Source organism: Asterias amurensis, chromosome 9 (genome assembly GCF_032118995.1).
Source record: "Asterias amurensis chromosome 9, ASM3211899v1".
Classification (NCBI taxonomy): Eukaryota; Metazoa; Echinodermata; class Asteroidea; order Forcipulatida; family Asteriidae; genus Asterias; species Asterias amurensis.
In genome coordinates, this window is record NC_092656.1 from 20,830,217 (window position 1) to 20,853,183 (window position 22,967).

The 22,967-nt window shown below is 38.5% G+C and overlaps 3 protein-coding genes across 3 annotated transcripts; 1 reads left to right on the forward strand and 2 right to left on the reverse strand.

The window, feature by feature from the left end:
- Positions 1-884: 884 nt before the first annotated feature.
- On the reverse strand, positions 885-9,189 carry LOC139941401 (protein ABHD8-like). The gene is made up of 5 exons (XM_071937874.1): positions 8,989-9,189; positions 7,020-7,899; positions 6,429-6,599; positions 5,513-5,723; positions 885-5,007 (listed from the first exon to the last, which is right to left on the reverse strand). Exons 2-5 carry the CDS (start codon positions 7,748-7,750, stop codon positions 4,798-4,800), a joined length of 1,323 nt encoding a protein of 440 aa, XP_071793975.1. The 5' UTR covers positions 7,751-7,899; positions 8,989-9,189; the 3' UTR covers positions 885-4,797.
- Positions 9,190-9,217: 28 nt separating this feature from the next.
- Positions 9,218-13,398, forward strand: LOC139941403 (uncharacterized). The gene is made up of 3 exons (XM_071937876.1): positions 9,218-9,286; positions 10,004-10,167; positions 10,301-13,398. Exons 2-3 carry the CDS (start codon positions 10,061-10,063, stop codon positions 10,611-10,613), a joined length of 420 nt encoding a protein of 139 aa, XP_071793977.1. The 5' UTR covers positions 9,218-9,286; positions 10,004-10,060; the 3' UTR covers positions 10,614-13,398.
- Positions 13,399-13,610: 212 nt separating this feature from the next.
- LOC139941402 (maspardin-like) lies at positions 13,611-22,778 on the reverse strand. The gene is made up of 9 exons (XM_071937875.1): positions 22,595-22,778; positions 21,311-21,459; positions 20,251-20,412; positions 19,589-19,669; positions 18,416-18,561; positions 17,921-18,029; positions 17,461-17,568; positions 16,157-16,297; positions 13,611-15,455 (listed from the first exon to the last, which is right to left on the reverse strand). The coding sequence occupies exons 2-9, from the start codon at positions 21,374-21,376 to the stop codon at positions 15,288-15,290; spliced, it is 981 nt and encodes a 326-aa protein (XP_071793976.1). The 5' UTR covers positions 21,377-21,459; positions 22,595-22,778; the 3' UTR covers positions 13,611-15,287.
- Positions 22,779-22,967: the final 189 nt, after the last annotated feature.

A 22,967-nucleotide genomic window follows, 5' to 3' on the forward strand; every position in this document is an offset into this window, starting at 1 on the left:
TAAATCCTGACTGGAACAGAGAACGAAAAGAAAATGTGCTTTAGTAGTGCCTTTCCATCAATTTGACTCTCTGTGGTGGAAAGTCCTGGTATGGGGGAAAAAAAGAAGTTTTAATTGCGCTCACACAATTTTTCCTGCTTTTTAACTCTGTGGGACCTTGGTTGGAATCCTGCGTCAGACTGTTATCTCATTGAATTTGGATTGGGTTTTCAATATCTAACTGTGTGGGTTTTTCCCAGCTGTGGTTTTCCTCCCACATCTTGAACTGAACATGTTTTGTATGTATCCCCTACAAGGTTAACTTTGTAGAGTGAAAGGGTACACCTATCATTAATTTCATTACTTAAAGACAGAACAAACTAAAAAAGTCTCATATTTATTCAAATAAAAATATAACAATAATCATAAAACACCCATACACCTGCAAGGGAACATAACATTCCACAAAACACTTGTCTTCAGTAATATTAAATTTTAATTGCGACTTCTCCTCTTTATGTAATTACAATTTGTAAAAATAAAATAACTAATAATAGAAGTATTTTTGTTTGATGGTTGGTGATTAGAAGTCCATACACCTGTTAAATACCATGTTTGACAAAATAAGTGCAATTTGTAAAAATAAAATAACTAATAATAGAAGTATTTTTGTTTGATGGTTGGTGATTAGAAGTCCATACACCTGTTAAATACCATGTTTGACAAAATAAGTGCATTGAAAAAAGTGTAGGGCCTGACGAAGTTAATGTGACTCCATGGTAAATTTCTTTGCTAGCGAAAATTCAAAAGGACACCAGTCGCAACAATGTAAAATTCATGAAATGTTGGATGGTAACCTTTTGTTGCTAAGCAAGGTTTCTGTGCTAAGCAGTTTTTTTTTAATCTCTTTTACATCAGATTATTATTTTAAATTGGTAATGTAATCACTGCTTGCTCCATGATTTAAGTCTACGTTACTTTTAACACTTAAAAGGCAATCAGGTAGTTGGAATGTTTTAAACAAACTTACATGTAAAATTATCTTTACAAACCTAGTTGTTGTACTTAGACCAAATTTTCAAAATGTGCAGTATATACCATGAGTCAATGACAAAAAATAAATTAATTATACTTCTAAACCCTGTTGGTGCAAATCTCTACATTTTGATACTACAAGTTTGAACTGTGCAGCTAAAAAAGTGTTTGTGAATAGGTTAAGTAATTGTTAAGGTGAGAATATGAGAGGAAAAAAAGAATCAAGATAAGGTATGGTTTTGGTAATATTTGTAAAACTGATCAAAATAAAGTAAAAACCTACTCCTTTCATTTGAAGGCACTGTACATCAAAGCAAATCTGTGAGGTTTTTCTTTGTCAATTTCAGCAAATAATTATTCAATTTCATCAAAACACATTCAAATTCTTGCATGTTACCCTAATACAGTAAAACCACATGCTTTCTTTTAGCTACAATTTTATTTTTGTGCATACATTGTTCTTTTCATTATAGGTCATTTAGTAATTCTCTGTGAGTTAGTTATAGGCATGCTAGACTACACTCTTTTGAATTTCTCAAATTGATGAAACTGAATGGTTGAGCAGCCTCTTGCATCTAGACTTGTGGACAAGTTGTTTGTCTGTCGCGATGATAGCGTTCTGACTCTAGCGTTCTGACCGCGTTATTCTGCTACTGCTGTCACAACTACGGTCGTAGAAACAACCAGCAGTTCGCGCAAGAGCAGTGTACCTGCATAGCACCGCCACAACTCGACTATCTCACTGCATGGGACCATTAACGACTTGTCCACAAGTCTACTTGCTTCTGGCATTGAGAAAATTGTAGAATGCTAATTCAACAGAGCTTTCATTTTGGAATGAATTTGAATGAGATTTTGTTGAACTTGGCCAGAAAAACCTGCACGACTTGACAAGAGACTTTACACAGTTTTACTTGGTATCTGGAAAGCACTGAAAGTTCACGTAGAATGACAACAATTATGGAAGAATTTTGAGAAGAACATTCACAGAATATGTTAAAATAACAGTGGCACAACATTGGTAAGATTGGAAATATAAAGTGATAAGATTTAGTCATAATGTACGTGTAACTTCATGGTATAAAGATGGCATTGGTTGAAAACTTCCCTTGAAATATTTTTGATTGATTGTGAGTCCAACCGTATGTTTGAAAAACTTTTTATCCAATGTTGAGTCCAATTTTACAGATGTACTTTCACTGAATTTTCACATCATGACCAGAGCAAAAAACTCAAAGTCTTTAATATGTTGTAATCTGTTCTTTTAAAGGCAGTGGACACTGTTGGTAAGTACTCAAAATAATTATTAGCAAAAAAACCTTTCTTGGTAACGAGTAAAGAGGAGAGGTTGACAGTATAAAACATGGTGAGAAACGGCTCCCTCTGAAGTGACAAAGTTTTCTAAAAAGGAGTAATTTTCCACGATTTTGATTATGAGACCCCTCAGATTAAGAACTTGAGGTCTCGAAATCAAGCATCGGCAAGCACAGAACTTTGTGTGACAGGGGTGTTTTTTCTTTCATTATTATCTCGCAACCTTGACGACCAATTGAGCTCAAATTTTCACATGTTTGTTATTTTATGCATATGTTGAGATACAGCAAGTGAGAAGACTGGTCTTTGACAATTACCAATAGTGTCCACTGTCTTCAAAATGTTGTAATCTGTTCTTTTAAGGAGTACCAAAAACAACAATCCCGAACTGCACTGGGGCATTGCGGATATTATAATTCAATAAGTCTATGATAATGGTACAGCCTGTAAAACACAATTATCAATTTCGTATTAAATCAAATCTGTACAAATAAGTTAACACATCTTAAATTTTGTAAAAAATATATTATACAATTCATTAATTATAACACACAGCTATTACCAATTTATGTTTTAAGTATACATTAAAACTCATTCAAAAATCAAATGTTCTTATAATTCTTCTTCTCATGAGACCAATGCGGAAATATAACTTTTTCCAAATGGTGAGTGAACATCCCCACACAAAAAAATATAAATAAAAATATAAATAAAATAAAATATAAATAAAAAGTAGCTATAACAAAATCAGAAAAATATCACATCATTTACCAAAGTACAACTTGACCTTTAACTGTCAATTTAGCACATTATCTTTAAAAATCTACCACATAACAGAAAATACTTGTAGAATGTTTGTTTGTTTATAATATTTTGTTTAGACTGTTTAGAATATCTGTCCTTCTAGGCAACATGGCAAACATTGGGTTATGAATTGCACAAATCAAATCAATTTTGATTCTTAGCTTCGTAGGATTGGAACCCAAAACCTTGTAATAACAAGTCCTGCAGTCTCACCACTGGACCACAGTGACATCCCAGGGGTCGATTTCAAAAAGAGTTAGGACTAGTCCTAACTTAGGACTAGTCCTAGGAGATATACAAATTGCATGGATAGTCCTAAGTTAGATCGAGTAACTCGTCCTAACTCGAGATAAGACTAGTCCTAACTCTTAGTGAAATCCACCCCTGTGTACTTTAACATGTACCTGAGTTCACTTTAAAAATGTAAAGTTTAAAAAAAATACGGAAATGTCTAGAAATGAATTGTGTGTTCAACTGTAACTACAGGCAGTGACAGAAAATAAGTATAAAAATTAAGCTGTTTGTTAAAACTATGCTTTTGCATGAATACAAACTGTTAAAATACTAGTGAGAGGTAACTTTCACAGCTACCCCCAAAGGTACATTAATACACTGTGAAAGAGTAGAATACATCGAGTGCATAAAATGCTTATTATCTCTTCATCGATTTTCCGTTAAGAATAAGGCCTTAAAAGTTTGCGGCAGGCCAACATACAACTCTTAGGAAGGTTAGTGTGATATTGCATTTAAAAAGAAAATGCTTTGAATGAGGCGAAATACGCTGTAAAGGCACTCATTTTCCTTGTTCTCTGCGTAATAGTTCTCAATAGAACATAAGTGAAAATTACGTATAATACATGTACCATAGGTGCCATTTCTTGGTAAGCAGTTTGCAACAATTCATTCTATTTTCTCAACTTACCCACCGTTAAGCCCGGTTCATACTTCCTGCGAATGCGAATGCGATACGAATGTTGACGTCACAAATTCGCAACGAATAATTCGCAGCAGTTAAACTCCGCTCAACTCACTTGCGAATATTGCTGCGAAAGGAGGGTTGTGACGTCAAATTCGCTTCGCATTTGCAGGAAGTATGAACCGGGCTTAAAGGTACCCAAAGCGCCTACAAGAACCCAGAAAATTCACCAACAGTTGCATTTATTTTTCGTCAGAAAGCACGCTAGTTTCAAGTACGTCCAAATGGAGTTTCTGACCATTGCATACAAATCAGAAAAACCTCCCCTTACAAACACAAATCCGATTCCTTTATAATGGTATTGGATTTTTTTGAAGTCAGAAAACATCCTGAGGATTTCAATAAACTCTGCAATTGGCTTTTTGGGTTAAAAAAAGCAAAAGTAACTACATGTTACAGTAAATCTGTAAATTTGTAACAGTCAGAGTAGATCTGTCTATGAAACAAAAAGGTAGAATGCTGTTTACTTTCAAAATACTGTTCTTGTGAGATGACTTTTTTTAAAATATTACATTTGTAAAATAAAAAATTCTGAGACATAAGGATCATGTACCATACAAACTGTTGTTGTCATGTGACAGTCATGTGACACTATTGATTAATGTTTTAGCGACATATGGTGTAAGTTTTACCTGAGGTGTGCTATCTGCGATTCACGTGACAATGTAGTGACGCATACACTGTTCCTGTCACGTGATCGTGACATGTGGCATGGTCTTGCCGTGCTGCCCAGCTTTAGCCGACAAAGTTGCCCGTGGTTGTGAGCCGGCGTGGCGCCGTCTAACCATCGTGTCCTTCAGGACGAAGTCATGAATCAAGCTGTTGACTTTCTCCGGCTGTTCGATCATGACCATATGACTTGCATTGTCGAGTGTCTCAAGCTGAGATGCGTATATTGTCTGAAATGGTCAATGATGGAAAGCAAAATAAAATTATTTAATTCTTAGGGTGAATGAACAAAAACTGACTAAAGCTGGATTCGAATCCGAGTATATGTAAGCATAAAAACTTACTTGGTATAGGTAACGGACAGCTGTTGATAGTATAACACATTGTGAGAAATGTAGCTTTTGAGAAAGATGTAAATTTCTCACTAATAAAATCTTTGAAACTGAGAAAAACTTCAGGCCTGAAGCCTTTCTCAGACATCTGAAGGCACACAGATCTGTGCAACAAGGGTTTCTTTTCTTTCATTACTTCAATGACCAGTTGAGCAAAAGTTTTAACAGATTTGTTATTTTATGCATCAATTGGGATACAATTTACAAAGGTGTCAAGTGGCTTTAAGAGACAATGTTGATGTTTACCAGGGTATACAAGAATACAGTTCTGAATAACATCAGCAGAAAGACTATGTGAAAACAAAATTTAAACTTAGCGATACATCAGACAATCATCACCAACCTCATTCATCCATTTCTCATCATCGAGTTGTACGAGTTCGTCCTGCATGCCGTAGATGAGCAGCACGCCAACATTGAGGGCAGCGTGGTAGTCCTCATTACCTTCCATCCACAGCTGGCCCTGCATCGTTGCACGCAGAACATACGCCGGGACATCGAAGGTGCGCGTCTTGTCTTGCTTTGTGTGCTGACTGTTTTTGTGGAAAGCTTGGCTGCGATAAGGTTTTAAAATGCAACATTAACGAAGTAAAGTCTGCCTCGAGCCAATATGGCTCATCAGGCCAGTGTTTGTATCCGGCTTCATTTACAATAAACGATTGAGAATGTTTCTACTCCCCCTGAACAGGATGCCAGTCCATCGCAGGTTACTCCCAAGGTCTCGGCAGGTACTCCTTAGTACTCACGGACACAATTGTAGCAACTGACTAGGCCAGGATTCGAACCAACATTCAGTACATATCAGAACTTGAGTCTAACGCTCTTCATCACTCGGCCACAACACCCGCAGGCGCAGCAGTGGCTGCAGTGATTTAGGCCTGAAACCTACCCTTAACCAACTTGGCCTTTTGCCTCGTCAGATATAAGATGCAGAAATGCTATATTTTTCTGACGATAACTAATAAAGATTTTTTTGCCAGCTGTTATAGTTGAAGGTTTGTTATTAGTAGCAGTGGATCTGTCAAGATTCTTCGGACATATTCCACTCCTTGTAAAATTTAACCAGAGGTCAATTTCAAAACAAATTAGACCTAACTTAGGACTAGTCCTTTGACTCTTCAGATTTCTTTTTAAAAACTTTGGGCTATATATAGATCCAAGCTAGGTCGTGTACCTCACACTAAACTTGTGATAAGACTAGTCTTAACTCTTTGTAAAATCCATCTCTGTTTCCCTAAAAACCTATCCTGGTTCCTTACCTAACAAAGCCATTGATGATGACTGGCTTGATACAAGTCAATACTGGGCTGGGTAGACAGAACAGTTGACATAATTCAGGTTGCAGCGAGACCGGGCCACCACCACTGATGAGCACAATTTTAGTCACTTTCCTCGAACGTTCAGAGGCTATCTTGGCACAAAAACAGGCTCTGCAAAATGAAAAATAAAGTTCACAAATCATGTTTTAAAAAAAGCTATGAAATAGAAAATATTTGTTCATAAAGGTTGCAATTGATGCTTCACTTATTTGTTTATTGTTTATTTGTTAACTCTAGAGAGAAGACAAGGAAGGAAATTTTCAGATTAAGATATGGGAGGAAACCACTGGCCAAGTATGATTATGGCTCCCTCTGAAGTAACGTAGTTTTTGAGAAAGAGTTAATTTTCCACTCAAAATATTTGAATCTGAGAAAGACTTCAGGCCTGTGTTTTTCCTATGACACACAAAAGCACACAAATATACATCAAGTGAGAATGCTGGTCTTTGTTAATTACCAAACGCGTCAAGTGCCTTAAAAAACAGAAACACTTCAGTCCTTTGAAAAAGTAAAAAAAAAGATAAAACCCACCCATAAGAATGGCCCACCAGGACATTTCGCTTTTTGCAGAAGCGATCAAACACGGCCAGCATGTCGTCGGCATGTTCCTGAAAGGTGTAGGCCTGAGACTGATGAGGTGCTCTACTCAAACCATGACCCAGCAGATCAGCAGCGACCACCTCAAAACCCTCGTCAACAAAGTACCTCATCTGGTACTGCCAGAGATCTGAGCTCCCTCCGACCCCGTGGATGAAGAAGAAAACGGTGTCCCCATCCTCCATGACGGATCGAAGAGAACCCAAGCTCGACAGTTCTGAATTAGCCGTTGGCCAATCTATCATTCGATTGTTTATTAAGCTGTCGTCACTGTTTCTTAGTTGCTTCTCAAGGACTTGATCATGCAATGATAGTCTCTGCTTCTGAGGTGGATTATCCTGCGAGAGGGATGTAATACTGGGATTCATATTGCTTGGTTTGCATGCAGCACCATTCGCATCACCATCCAAGTTCTGGATGGAGTCATCGTTTCTTTGAGCCTCATCGGCAGTCTTTTCATCTAACACATGAAGTTCTGAGGGTGCTATCGGTTGATGAAGAGCCACACTGTGCTTCTTCAGTATGACTTCGGGAATGATATGCTGAATGTGAAGCCATCTTCCCTTGCGTATTTGGATGATGTTGAGAGGTTCACAGGAGGAGGGCTCAGGGCCTACACGTTGGTTTCTCTGAGGTCTGCAAGACGCTGCTGGTCTGGTCGTCATTTCTCATTGCACTGATTCTACTTTGGGTGTTCATGTAAACCCCTAGCGTTGTTAGGACGTCAGTCAGTGCCACTGCGTTGCCTGCAACGGAGGAGTCCAACCTGGGCTAGTAAACCCCCAGACGTGTAGTGTAGGCTTACATTCTAAACCTGATGATTGAAAACAAAATAATAATAACAAATTGAAAAACAGTCTTGAAAACACTTTTGTGAATGTATTTTCACTAACATTAACAATCATTACAAACAGAACATGGGTTGATTTTAGTTTCACAAAGAGCTATGTAATTATTGATCTCCAAATCAATCGCAGGACTTTGACAAGATGCTAGAGAGTAAAACGTGATGTCACAATACAACCACTCACTACGTACGGAAAAACTGACAAATCTTTGAAATTAAGTTTTATATCTGACAACTTTTTAACAAATTCAAAATGTTCAAAGTCTGACTGGTTTTGCAACAACGTAACCCTCCTGCGCCGTCGGCAGGAGCGCTACGTTATCGCAACACTGGACTGGTAAAATGCTGTATTTCTCACCAAATAAACAAGTCGTGCTCTGGGCTGGGGACTCAATTGCAGCACATGTTGTATGATATAAGCATGTTTATATTTTGCCCTACTCTCTTTCTTATTGCTTATGATATTGATTAACGCCAGTTTGGCCGCCCTTTGGCTTTTCGCTCGTCCCCAGTGCCTTGCTCTTAATTAAACCAAAGGCGCTGGGACGGGCAAACGTATCATGCACTGTCATTATTGGTTTAATAATGCGCAGTCCCATCATGCATCACACTCACACTGCACTATATTTCTATGCACTGCATACGTGACGGATTTCCTGAACAAGAATCTGTGCAAGCGATTAGCCCATTCCAGCGGTCCTGGATAGACTAGCCGCTGGGGCCGAGCGAACCTTTGCTTAAGTTGGGCAGGGGCTCTGTTTGAGTCTGATTCTGACCTCTGTCTGCTGAAGTTAAGTGGGGCCTATTTTATCTTTTTATTATTATCCCATCCATATAATTATATAAATATTATATATGTTTGTAAAATCCTGGAAAAGTTTCCGTATGGCGCCACCACTTTTTCATTCGAAATAAAATAATATAGTATCTAATTTACCTGATTGATATATCCCTTTTTGTAAAAATGAGTGAAAAGGTGGTGGCGCCATACGGAAAGTTATCCAAAATCCTACCCAATGAATTGGTAGTACCCTAAGCTAATACAATAATACTTACCAAAAATTCTAATCATCTACTTTGTTGGCCTATTTTCAGTACGAAACTTTATGTCCGCTGCCTCGATTGGAGAAGCAGCTCAAATATTTATGCAGTTTCCATAGAAAATTAATCGAGTAGTCTGTTCAGTTGTGTTTACATTCCACACTCAATGGTTGTCGAAGAGGCCGTGACCAGACTACACCTTTTTCCCTTTTCTTTTGAAGGGCGCCACCTAGAGTGTGAAATAGTTCAGGCTGGTGAAATGTGAGTGATCGGAGGTTGATTTTCCAATAAATTGTAAATACTAAAAAGAAATGTAAGTATGCAGAGGCGGTAGTCACTATGAACCAGTTGTTGTACCAGTTACGTTAGAGTTAGCTGTCATCATATACTTTATTTCTTGTAGTTCACAGAACTGCCCGGGCCAGACTTTTGCCACACAAAACAAGAACTTCCAACCCATCCAATCCATTAAATAATGAATTGCATTACCCATCCCATAACATATACACTATCTATACAGTACTCAAAATAAAATCATTACCCATCCATGATCCATACGCTCCCATCCATACAGCACTATGAATTTATAATTTTATTTGAATGCCAATGCATACACAAGTTGAAGTGTGGCACTTATATCTACCTAAACCCTACAAGTTTTAGAAAATACTAGAATTAACTAATCTAATTCTAAACCCCATCCCTTACCTTACCGGTTACCCCGTAGCCTACCTATCGTTTCCCGTTACGGGAGACGATAGCGGACGAAACGAAATAGTTCTAGGAGTACCCCTTACCTATCTATTCTAGCAAGCTCGCTTTTATTTTCCAAAATCAAATTCAAAATTGAAGTAGAGTTCTACTAAGTTTTAGTAAACAAAAACATGGTAAAGCGCCCAAGTTACAGGGTCTAGTGCATGGGCAGGCAATCTCCTTTTCTGAATATTTGTTACATCTGATTGCATTACTATACTAATTGTATTATTTCTCATCATCACTTTTTTCTCCCATGTTTGTTTGCATTATACAGTTATAGCACCTTTCCAAACTGTTGAGCGGAGGTACATCCAACCCCCCCCCCCCAATAATGGCAGCGTCATTCTTAGCTCGTACAACATCTGCTCTACACAATGTTGTCCTTCGGCCAGCACTGAACAACGTCTGTGTTGGAGCCTGCATAAGGAAGCTCCAACGGTATGTAAAACTTTAAAAACTTTGACAAAGTGGCTTCAATTGTACTTCATATGTTGCCCTGTCTTCAAATTCATAATTTGAAGTAAAAGGATTGATAATAAATAATATTGTAATTTTTGTTTTACATTTACAGTGCTATCATCAGTTCTAGACCAGCTCCTCTGCTAGCGACACAAAGAACCCTGTCAACATGTACCAACAACAGTCTGGCGCCTCACTGGTGGCTTTCCTCAATCATCAACCGATCCCAGCATCCAGAGTTACTGCAGTGTCACCAAACCCCTTCCTTGGTCCCCCGTTGTTTCAAAGCGCGAGGTAACACCTACCAGCCAAGCAACGTGAAACGGAAACGCAAGCACGGCTTCCACCAGCGGATGCAGACGGCCTCAGGGATCAAGCTCATATGGAGGAGGCTGCTCAAAGGAAGACGACTTCTCACCCACTAAAATAAAAAAAACTGTTTGAAAGAGAGATTTTGAACTTCAGGCCTGGAACTACTGGAGGCAACTGCCTCTTTTGTCTTGGCCTTGGTGCCCCTTCAAAAGTTCCCCGTATTACTTCAAGATTTTCAAATGGAAGTGCACTTTGCTAACGGAAAACGGCCTTGCCCTCAAAGATGAAAATCCAGGCCTGAAACTGTCTAGCCAACACCTCATTTAGGACTTTATTTTGTCAACTTTAAAAAGTGTGTTTACTTTTGCAGTCATGGTTAGTTCTGCAATGTTCCCTTTTAGACCAGAGAGACTGCTGTCATTAACCATAATGTGGTTGTACTTGCAATTATGAAATATAATTTAGGAACGGCACAGGCATAATGGGCGGGCACGCTGGCCATTACATCAGAAGGGTGCTATTATAACATTGTGATCATGTGATGTGATGGCCAGAACTTGTACCTTACTGGGTGGGAGTTTATTCGAAGTACAATCACAGGCCTGCTATGATTAGAATGATAGTCCCTCTTTAACCTTTACCCTGCCAGATTCAGTAGGCGTTGGTCCAAATGTGGAGGGTCTACAACTCCAAACAACGATTGCTTAATCACTGGGCCAGGTATACCAATATTATCAAAGTCCAAACGTTTTAAAGTTAAAGTGACCACACCATAGAGTGGAGGATGGAGGATTTTAGGCCCAGAATAACAATCGCTTAGCACTGGGCCAGGCATAACCAATATTATCCAAGTCCAAAAATTCAATGTTAATTGACTACAGAGTGGAGGTTAGTGGACGATTAAATCCTAAAATGTAATGATACTTAGACTTAACTTGTAGAACTTAATAATAATACTTTATGTTTTCAAGTATTTGATATTTTCCCCACATTTAATCTGACAGTGTAGACCAATTGATGACCACCACAACCATACTTCCAAAGGAAACATTGTAAAACAATTAATGTAGAAAAATTATTATAATTTTATTTCAATTTACGCCAATTTTGTTAAAGGTACATTGACAACAGTAATAACAACATTCATAGACGCTTGATTATTAGACTGATAATTACAGAGATAGTACAGAATTTAAAAAAGAAGAAGACATTTTTCCACAATTTCTGCTTCCATAAAACCAAGCAGTATCTCCAGGGAAAAAACTGAAAGGAAACATTTTTGTTGAGTGGTTTGATTCTTTAATTAAAATGCTTTATAAACCCAAAATGTTTCAAATATGCATTGTTGATTTTTCATAAAGTAAAGTCGATGTGAGGTAATACAACTAAAACCTTCAAAGTATTCAAACAATTTTTTGCACTGATATTGGTTTTCAGAGTCATTGCTGAAATAATTGTTTTGAATCTTCGATCCAAATTTTAGGTGTGTCACATTTATAAAATAAACATTTCCAACTTTTTGTTTGACCCCCTGGTTATAGATTTCTGGGAACAGTATACTCGGTGCTAGATAAGTAAAACAGAAAGAACATGATTCTATATAGCTGCTCGAAACGGCTGTTTTTGTCCACATTCAGAACAAAATAACAATCAAATTTCAGATAAAAGTAATAAACCACATGAGAAACTGACTGGGAAAGTTACAAATTATTTGGGGTTGAACAAAGACAAACTTTTGATACTAGGGCCAGATTTGACCCCAATGACCTCTGGATTCATGTGCCAGTGTCCAAGGGAAAGAAATCTGTCGCCCAAAGATTCCGTCCCCCATATAGGATATTAACATAGGCTAGAGGAGGATGGTTCAAAAGAGGGCGCTCTCAGTATCAGACGAAGTTTAAACACAGTTGGTCGTATGAATCGCACAGAATCTCCTGCCACACTGAGACTCTACCAATAGACCGATCCATTAGGCTCCGCCCACGATGCACGTGTGAGCCTCTCCAATGCCTTTCTGCACAACCCTGCCACGCGCACGCATGTCGGACTTTATTTGTCGGGCCTTCGTTGCATTGTGATTGGTCAATATGCAATGGGGCGGAGCTTAAATGATCGGTCTATTGAGCTATCTAGCCCTATGTAAGAACAAAATGTATACAAAGTCATAATACAAATAACACAACTTAATAGAACCCCACAAGTATCGAAAGCAATCGGTCATACCTGGGAACCTCAGGTTCCCATATCTTTCCATCAATTTTCAGAAAACAAAAGTATCTCAAAACATTTTTTTAAACCTAAACGATCCTTTATGGAATTCTCCCCACAGTTATAGATACTTCTTCAAAGCTGACATGTTTTTGTCAAAATCTTACAAAAAAATTATCCTCCAGTCCAAGAGTTTGATAGTATTTACACTTTATACATTATAACACGTTTGATTTTATTCATTAGTATATAATCATTACTTTTGTTAATATATTATTGCTTGCTATAAAATTGTTGATGCTCTTTCTCCTACAAAATCCAGGCTGAAATTTCATGTGGGTGCACTAAGAATTGACAGCGCAATAACACTAAAAGAAAATCTGTATAAACTGATCCAGAAAAAACAAACGTGGAAACTGATGATTCCTCCTTGCAAATGTACCACATAACATGTATGATTTTATGCATTAACTGCAGTATACTTTACATGAAATTTCTAGACCTAAAACCTGTTACATGGGCCTAATTTCACAGCGCTGCTTAACGCTAAGCAATTCTGCGTGCTTACTGTAGCAGAAAAATCTGCTTTAAAGGAACACGTTGCCTTGGATCGGACGAGTTGGTCAAAACAAAAGCGTTTGTAACCGTTTTTTATAAAATGCATATGGTTGGAAAGATGTTTTAAAAGTAGAATACAATGATCCACACAAGTTTGCCTCGAAATTGCGTGGTTTTCCTTCTACTGTGCGAACTAACATGGTAGGCCATTTATGGGAGTCAAAATTTTGACCCCCATAAATGGCCGACGTGTTAGTCGACGAGGTAAAAGGAAAACCACGCAATTTCGAGGCATGTTTGTGTGGATCATTGTATTCTACTTTTACAACATCTTTCTACCCATATGCATTTTATAAAAAATGGTTACAAACGCTTTTCAGACACCAACTCGACCGATCCAAGGCAACGTGTTCCTTTAAGCCTTAGCATATTTCACAGGTTAGCAGAAAAATTAGGCGGCCATATTGCGAGTTTACCGTGGATTTGCATTGTGACGTCATTTATTTCCGTGCGGTAAGCACCGGAAGGTTAGCATGCCTTTTTGTGTGCTTACGGTCAGCAGCGCTATGAGATAGAAATTGCACGGTAAGCACAAAATCGGTCGATAAGCAGCGCTATGAAATTGGGGCCTGATGTTAGTAAGCTGGTAAGCAGTGGGTCCTGTGAGTTGTGTAAAGCTGGTAAAGGGAACCAGTACAGTCTCCTCACGATGACTAGAGCAAGCTAGTCGAAACGTTGAGACTAATTCAGAACTGACTCCGCGACAGTACAGTTAATTACGATTCTATAAGCTAAAGTAGTAGCTCCAGCCTATTTTCTATACCATCCGCCCGGGGAATAGTTAAAAGCAGGACAGTACTTTTCAGAACTGAGAAGTCTCCCGAACCCCCGATTATCTACTCCGTGGTAATAGAATAAAGCAAGACAGCTATCTACGAAAGGAACAAACTCTACCTGGCAAGTAGATACACACATGGTGTTACCGCAAACCAAATATACATTGATACCTCACCATGCAATGCCTCAAATCCTATATGGACCCAGAACACTTATCATTACGACATGGCTTTTGCCCGGGTGTTTCTAGCATGGTTGGCAAAATATTGCGCCACATCACCTTGTAAACTCTTACATAAATGAGTCTCATAATTCAAACATAATCTGCTAATTCAAACATAAATGTGTTTGTGGAAATAATCAGGAATTGAATTGTAAATGCCTGGCGCTTAAATAACAAGCGCTTTGACATGCTCATCTGGCATATATGACGCGAGTAGTACAAATGCATATTACAATGTACGTTACTATAATTTACGTTTATCCTTATGCGCCTACTTGCCTTTAATATTTTGCATGAGGTGGGATGTCATTGTAGCCCGACTATGTACAGCAAGAATATCGCAGTACTAAAAACTTTCAACTGTAGTCCACAAGTTGAGGTTTCCAAATAAAAATGAATCTTCAGATAACTAATTTTCAATAATCTCAGGGGCTCTGAAATTCCTCATCAGGAAATCATGTCATCCTGTGGACATCTTGGTATTGACCCAATTCACCTGACGTTATCAGAATAATCTTGGATCCGCCATTTTGGTTGCCAATGTCACTGAACGTTTTTCAGTAAAGTGCCCATTTTAGGCGATGTGGCGTTTACTCGTAAACCTATTGACCACCAAAATAATGAGTGTGTATGACACAGTTGCCGCGTGTGACGTGCGTGCAAGGGGTCAATACATGCACTGCCTTAGTAGTGCAAACCCAAACAGAAATAGGTGTCACCTTTTGAATTCTGAAATGGAAAAAATCCCCCCCTCTATTGGAATTTGTGTGCTGAACTGTTTTATCCGTTTTCAAAATATTCTGTTCCAACCACATTTAAATAAATTTCACTAAACTGAAACAGTAGGGAAAAATAGTCGAACTTCATTTTTTGAAAGAATTATCAGTACAATGATTTCAATCTTGTTTACAGGGAATGGAATGAGGAAAATCCTCTGCACATTAGACCAGGTCTATCGCTATCAGAGATTGTCTTCATCGGAACAATGCTCGCTGGTGTGCCTTGATGATGAGGGCGCTGTTGCGCTACAATCTCCACGGTCCCTTACCTCCCTCTCTGTTTCAAGCTCACCGTCCTCCACTGGTATTCGTGCATCGTAGCGCGACTGCATATATTTTCTGAGATGAATCTGAGGGGAAAAAACGAGAATCAATAAATGATTCCACACACTCCTCCAGACCTCCTCTTGTAGTATTGGCAATATAACATGAGCAGAAAGCAATCAAGAATAGAAATAAAAATAATAAAACATATCTATATTGCGCCAAATCCATAAAAAATGCTCCCAGGCGCTTTACAACAATAAAAACTATCATTAAACCACAAAAAGCAAAATCATTAAAAGGTCAAAAATAAGATCCACAAAATATGATCATAAAACAATAAAGGTACAAGTACAAGTAAACAGATATAAATAATCAATCAAACACATTTAGTAAAAACCACACATTTAGTAAAAAGCAATGATAAGAGGTCCTGCAGTGTATCTGCACACTAAAACATACTCAAAGGCCTTAAATATTGATAGCTCAGTTTAAGACTGTTTAAGACATTCACAACCACACGTACATACATTAAACATATTTTAGAAAACAAAGTAAAACAACAGTGGGGTGCCCAGGAGAGCATAAAAGTTAAAAAAAAAACTATAGCCAAAAGGCGTTTGTCTCCTAAAATTTTCTCAATGATCGACAGAAACCCTGGCCTGGTAATTCAGGAAAATCCCCCTCAATACTCCCAGCCACCCCCCCCCCTACAAAAAAAACAGCCGACACCCAAGGGAGCCCATAACAACTGTCGACCCCTCCCGCCCCACCCTCTTCAACTGACCTGGAGATGAAGATTGACCTCATCACAGCGGCTGAGGTAAGGAAAGTTGCCACCTTTCTTGAGATGGGCTCTCTTGGCGTTGGGATAACATTTATACGTCTCCTCTTTGACAACCTGCGAGATTGCACAGTCGTCAAAAACCTGTGAAATAGACCATGATAAATGCTCATTATCTGTTACATCTAGGATTTGCTTTCTCTATTTCTTGCATACAGGGATAATATATAATATATATATATATCCCTTAATCCCTTTCCCCTCTCTTTTTCTATAATTGGATATGTATTTGTTTGTTCTTGTTTTATGCCTCTGAAGAAGGTCCGGTTTGGATCGAAAGCTAAGGCCACCTACCCTTTTCATTATATATATCGAAGTCTGATATAGCGCATGTGTCTACCAAACAAGGTACTCAAGGCGCTGAGTATACACAAACTTTCAGAAAGATAGGTTATTGCAGTGATGAATTCTGAGACCCAATTATTTAGCACCTTATAAGGGTTCACAAGGTGCTATGGCGCATACAGCAGCCACAGCCAGGAACACCCGGGCAAACCCCTTCTCTTTTCGATAAGTGCACTGGGTTCTTTTACATGCGTTCCACAACACATGGGACCAACGGCTTTACCGTCCCATCCGAAGGATGAAGCAATGGTTAAGTGTCTTGCTTAAGGACACAAGTGTCACAGCTGGGAATCCGAACCAACACTCTGCTGATCAGAAACACCAGAGTTTGAAATCGGTGCTCTTAACCGCTCAGCCACGACATTTCCATATGAAGTCTCCTGTATGAAGCGTCCTGGGATAAAGTGTTCTGTAGACCCTAGGTACCAGTGTTCTGTAGGCCTAAGTTTTGTAGGTCTCGGGCACCAGACGATTAATAGTGCACATAAAAAATGCCAGAACACTTATCGCGGAAGAGAAGGGATTACCACCAGTGTTCTTATATAAAAGGTTTGCAGTAACACCATGTAATGACTTTCTCTAATGACTTGGGGTGGTTCTGAAAAGAACCACTGAAAAGAACTGTTGGTTTCAACTCGACATTTCGATCAGTATGCTCTGATCGTCTTCTGGAGAAACAAAGCAAGCACCATTGTTTACATGCTTCCTCAGGCTTGTGAGCTACAGTGATTAAGTTCACTTATGAGACATCCTAGGTTTCATTACCAGATATATATCAATATATAAATACAAGCTGTTTGAAGTTTGTACAGTCAAGTGCAATTTGGCCCTTGGGCCACGATTTGTGGTTTTAATAAAATAAAATTAAAATACAAATATAATAAGGTCTCACAAACACTCACATCAATCAAGGTGATATCGAGACCATGAAGTTTCTGGGGTTCAACGTAGGCACTGATGCAGTTAAGAGTTAATCTACTGGCAAGATCCGACTGGTGTAAGGACTCCAGCTAGAAATAAACAAAGATCAACTCAGAATTTGCAAAAGAGGCTGTGGATCACACGTTGAACAGGGTTACAGATGGTGATTTTTTGGTTAGAAAGTAGGCTTAAGTAGGAAGGGTTGCAAATAAAATCGCCTGCCATGCAGTTTTAGAATTATACATGTACAACAATTATTAAACATGACAAGCACATGGCTTGTGAATGAGAAGTTATCAACTTTAGTAGCACATTTTACTTTTGCCCAACACTTTAATTTGACCTACTCTATGTTTGATGGGTGAAATTTATAGGTTAAAGCCTTTAAAGACCCTGTATCTATATTATTTCCAGAGCTTGTCAATTTGTCCATGTTCTCACCCTTTCTACGATGAAGTCTATAGAGTCGGTAATCTCAATGTCATGTTGCTCTCGACTGAAGTTATTCAGAACCATTCTCTTCAGGAGAAATCCTGGGATCATCCAGTACCTACAAAGTAGAAAATAAAGCATGGTTACAAACATATATAGGAATGTAAAATTTGGTTTAGAGTTTTTATTCTTATATTAATATTTTTTTAGAGACCGTGAAACAATTTCACAACATTTTATCTCAGTGCGACAAAAATTATTTTAGCGTGTTTAATAAACCATTTTTGAATTGAATTGAATTTAATACAACGTTTTTACGCGACTCTCCTGAAAAAATTGCTTTGAGATTTTTATTTTTTTTTTCTTCTCAAAAACTTGACAATTAATGAAGCTGAATCTTCTACAGGTAAATTATATTACAAACATCTTCATTCACAGTGAGTAGGGATTCATGTCATGGCCAAAAACTGAATATACAAAAGGTATCAAAACCCTTTAACCTACGTCTGAGCTGAGCCAGTTTGCTGAAAGACCTCGGTATCCACAAACGTATTACAGAGAATGAGAGAGATGACCCGAGGACTCCTGTATGTGTACTCAGCAAACTTCTGGGCAAGGAAACCGCCGAGGGATGATCCAAAAATGTGAACCTGTGTTTTGAAACAGAGAGTTCAATTTTAAAGCGGGGAAAAATATTATAATTTGTTTTTACCCTAACACTGGTGTGTACACTTTCCCGAGTTCTGTGAATAAAACTACTGGCTGATTTTTTTTGTTTTTTTTGTTCACAGTGCTTGGGAAAGTACCAAGTAAACAGTGCTTACAGGCAGTGGTCACTATTGGTAAATACTCAAAATAATTATTAGCATAAAACCTTACTTGGTAACGAGTAATGGGGAGCTGTTGATGGTATAAAACATTGTGAGAAACGGCTCTCTCTGAAATGGAGTAGTTTTCGAGAAAAAAAGTATTTTTCCACAATTTGATTTCGAGACCTCAGATTTAGAATTTGAGGTCTCGAAATCAAGCATCTGAAAGCACACAACTTCGTGTGACGAGGGTATTTTTTCTTTCATTATTATCTGGCAACTTTGACAACCGCTTGAGCTCAAATTTTCACAGGCTTGTTATTTTATGCTTGTGTTGGGATACAACAAGTGAGAAGACTGGTCTTTGACAATTACCAAAGGTGTACCTTCCCTTTAATACATATCAGTGTAAGGGTAAAAATGTGAAGAGAGTTGTATTGTTTGATTTAACACATAGATCAGAGCTCAGGTTGGACAAATGTGATGCAATCTTGCTAAACGGGCCATTTGTCAGAAATACCATTATGGATAAATGAGACCAACAATGAAACAAATCAAAAACAATTGTTTGGATAAATTTACATGCCAAAATAAATCTCACTTTATGTACGACAACTTCCTTCCTGTTAAATAACATCAAACAGGGGCTCAAATTAGCATTGAAGAAAAAAGTGCAGATGTATGTTCAATAACTGACTTTAAACCCCTTTTCTCTGCTTCATTCTCTCACATATCTCAGTGTTTCCACTCTCATAACTTTTTGAACCAAAAGTCACAACTTTTGAGCCAAAAGTCGTATCAACATGGAGTCAAAACATTGTTATAGGCTAACGCTACCTATAACTACATGTATCATTCAATTACTTACCATGTCTAATTGCAGGTGGTCCAACAGCTTCCGAAAACTAATGCAAAATTCTTCTATCGTCCAGTGGACAGGATATTCCAGCTGGTCAGAGAAAAAGGTTGAAAACAAGATCCAAACAATATGAACTTGTCAAGTCAAGCATGAACTGCTTTAAAGAAACTGGACACTATTGGTTATTGTCAAAGACTAGTCTTCTCACTTGGTGTATCTAAACATATGCACAAAAAAAAACATGTAAAACTTTGAACTCAATTGGTCGTCCAAAAGGCAAGAGTATTATGGAAGAAAAAACACCCTTGTCACACGAAGTAGTGTGCTTTCAGATGCTTGATTTCGGAACCTCAAAATCTAGCTCTGAGGTCTTGAAATCAAATTCATGGAATGCCGTAATGTCAAGTAGACCATCTACGAGCCTCATTTGCCTTAAGCTTGCGTCATCATTGATGGAACAAACAAACAGAAGGTCTTGTAAAGTTCAAGCTTGGTGGTATGCGATGGAGGATTCCAACTTGGGCTAGGCAAAGTAGTGTTCTAGTTAATTAATAGAATTTAACCAGAGCTTGAGTCTGGTGTTCTTATCCGCTTGGCCACGACACGCCACAATGAATATTTCTCTGTGCAAAATAACCGAAAGAGACTTCAAAGTTTCAAATTCTTCTTACCGAGATGATACGATAGCCTTTAGCAGAGAGACCCAACATCTGTTTATAGTAGATATCAGCTGTCCCACTGACTGGGGGAAAGAATACCAGTGGACACTTAATGGAGCGAGGTCCAGCATCGTAGACAGTCCAGTATTTGCTGTCATCATCGTCAACTGCAACCTGGCAAATTGCAAAAGGAAATGGACACAAAAACTCTAGGTAGGATTTGAAACTTTGCATGGTGGGAGTAGTATCAGGTGAGGTTTGCGATAGCAGCATGTGAGAATCTCTTCTGAGTAGCTCCAGGCGCAGTCTGATATTTCGAACCACCACAGCGAGCAAAATACACACTGCTCCCAAAAATGTATAGACCTGAAGGGGGTGTCGTGGCCGAGTGGATAAGAGCACAGAACTCAAGCTCTGAGGTCATGACACTTGTGTCCCTGAGCAAGATACTCAACTATAATTGCTTCTCTCCACCCAGGGGTAAATGAGTACCTGTGAGGGCAGAGATGGTTCTTGTGATTGGTTTAGCCGAGTAGCGCATATATTGCGCACAGGCTGTATACTCCCCTGGGAGCTGAGATGGTTTAAGGAATGATTTAAGGCCCAGTGACCAGGGGTAATAATGTCGGAAGCGCTTTGAGACACCCCTCGGGCATGAAAAACGCTATATAAAAACGGTCTATTATTATTACTCGCTGTGTTTCCACTGCGTACGCAGCGTGCGAAGCCCAAGCCAGAGATGAAACCCAAGCCAAAGTTTGAGAAAGGCCCCAGGAATCGAACCAGGACCACAATAGTGAGAGGCGAGAGCGTTACTCACTAGCCACCCAGGGAACGATTTCATCCAGCATATTTGTACAGCAAAATACTGTGACTGAAAAAAATTTGTGCATACTGAATGGAAATATCGAGAAGCAAATGATAATTTTTGAGTAGCAACTGATACATTTTGCATAGCATTTTGCTCTGCTATACAAGGGCAACCGTTCACTGCCACCTATTGATGAGGAGTTTATGTGAAGATTGGGCAGTATTTCACGAGAACTCTGATAAACAATTTTCGTAAATTTACCTTTTTGAGGGAGACTGTACTTCTGAAGCTGAGATACTCCTGGGAGCGAGCCAGTACAGACGCCATGACGCATTCGGCTTCAACTGAACTTCATTCAATAAAGAAGTTTCTATGCAGTTTCTGCTTCATGACTTCATTGGACAAAACAACTGAAATAAAAAAGTGTAATACACTTGAACTTATTTAGTCCGAGACAAAAATTTGGAAAGGTACTGCATTAACGACACTGGACACTATTGGTAATTGTCAAAGACCAGTCTTCTCACTTGGTGTACCTCAACATATGCACAAAATAACAAACCTGTGAAATTTGATCTCAATTTGAACCGCTGTTGGAGTTGCGGGATAATAATGAAAGAAAAAACACCCTCGTCACACGAAGTTGCGTGCTTTCAGATGCTTTATTTCTAGACCTCAAAATCTAATTCTGAGGTATCGAAAAAAGAAATCGTGGAAAATTACTTCTTCCTCAAAAACTACATTACTCCAGAGGGAGCCGTTTCTCACAATGTTTTATACTATCAACAGCCTATATTATTTATTATACTTATTTTGAGTAATTACCAATAGTGTCCACTGCCTTTAGTCCAGGGCTTGATATACCTAGCTAGAGTAGACTTAGACTAGACCCAGTAACTTGAACTCTAACGATTTTTGGGGAGAATAAAAAGGGGCATCTTTTTCCATTTAATGTGAAATGTTTCTCATAATAATAATAATGCATTATTATACTATCCAAAGCTGCTGCTGTACTTTTTACAAAGTAAGTTTAAGTTTAGGACAATTTAGGATAATACTACGTACTGGTCCGCCCCTTTTCAAACCCCATCAAAATTTATAATCATGCCTTCCATTGGATTTGGAAGGCCAATCCATGTTGATTTGATTAGAATTTTAAAAAAAAGTTCACCTGAAAAATTAACTGTTTAATAAGAAACATAAGAAAGATGCTCAATAATAATAATAATAATATAATGTACATGCACGCGGAGGCATGTGGATTGAAATTGATGTTGAAGAGAAAAGGTACGAAAACCCCGGAAAACACTTCCCATTCAACGAACTTTCCCACTGCACACAGAATCCTACCTGCTCCGCCCACCACAAAAATGTTGACTTAGCTTAGAAAGAGGTTACTAGTATTAGCCTTTAAATGGATTTGTTTCCACTAGAAAGCTCCGGGAGCATTCTATTAATGGGATATATTGTAAAGCACTTTTCATTTCAAATAATAAACACCTAAATTAAGTTTTTAGTGAAATAAAGTTTGCACTTTTACTTTACCTTTAAAAAATAAGATCACGACCTGTTTTTCTTTTGATGTGTTTACTGCTGTCGACTGTGTACCCCAAAACGGTTTATACAGTTTTCATATTAAAATAAGCTGGACGCCAGACCACAAGACCTCGTTTTGACTGGTTCAACAGAGGGCGCTACTACATTTGCGCTGCACACTTCAATCTTGCCGCTACCTCCCTTTCTAATTCGCGGAAATCGTGGAGGCCTACCGGACCCTCCTGATCCCGGGGTACGAATGATGTTCACATAATTTTTAAGTCATAAAAGGGTCTAAGGGAGTCTTATTCCATATAAAAAGTGGAATTATGCTTGCTCTTTTTTCACTCGGAGCCGGTGTCGCATGCAATAATGTCCTCTG

Excerpts from the sequence above, each read along its gene's own strand:
- LOC139941402 (XM_071937875.1), bottom strand. The coding sequence starts at position 21,376 with ATGGCGTCTGTACTGGCTCGCTCCCAGGAGTATCTCAGCTTCAGAAGT. Across the intron at positions 18,562-19,588 it reads ACCACCTGCAATTAGACATG|GTTCACATTTTTGGATCATC; the intron begins GTAAGTAATTGA and ends TTCAAAACACAG. Across the intron at positions 17,569-17,920 it reads TAGACTTCATCGTAGAAAGG|CTGGAGTCCTTACACCAGTC; the intron begins GTGAGAACATGG and ends GTTTATTTCTAG.
- LOC139941401 (XM_071937874.1), bottom strand. The coding sequence starts at position 7,750 with ATGACGACCAGACCAGCAGCGTCTTGCAGACCTCAGAGAAACCAACGT. Across the intron at positions 5,724-6,428 it reads ATCATCAATGGCTTTGTTAG|CCAAGCTTTCCACAAAAACA; the intron begins GTAAGGAACCAG and ends ACCTTATCGCAG. Across the intron at positions 5,008-5,512 it reads ATGAGAAATGGATGAATGAG|ACAATATACGCATCTCAGCT; the intron begins GTTGGTGATGAT and ends TGACCATTTCAG.
- LOC139941403 (XM_071937876.1), top strand. The coding sequence starts at position 10,061 with ATGGCAGCGTCATTCTTAGCTCGTACAACATCTGCTCTACACAATGTT. Across the intron at positions 10,168-10,300 it reads TGCATAAGGAAGCTCCAACG|TGCTATCATCAGTTCTAGAC; the intron begins GTATGTAAAACT and ends TTACATTTACAG.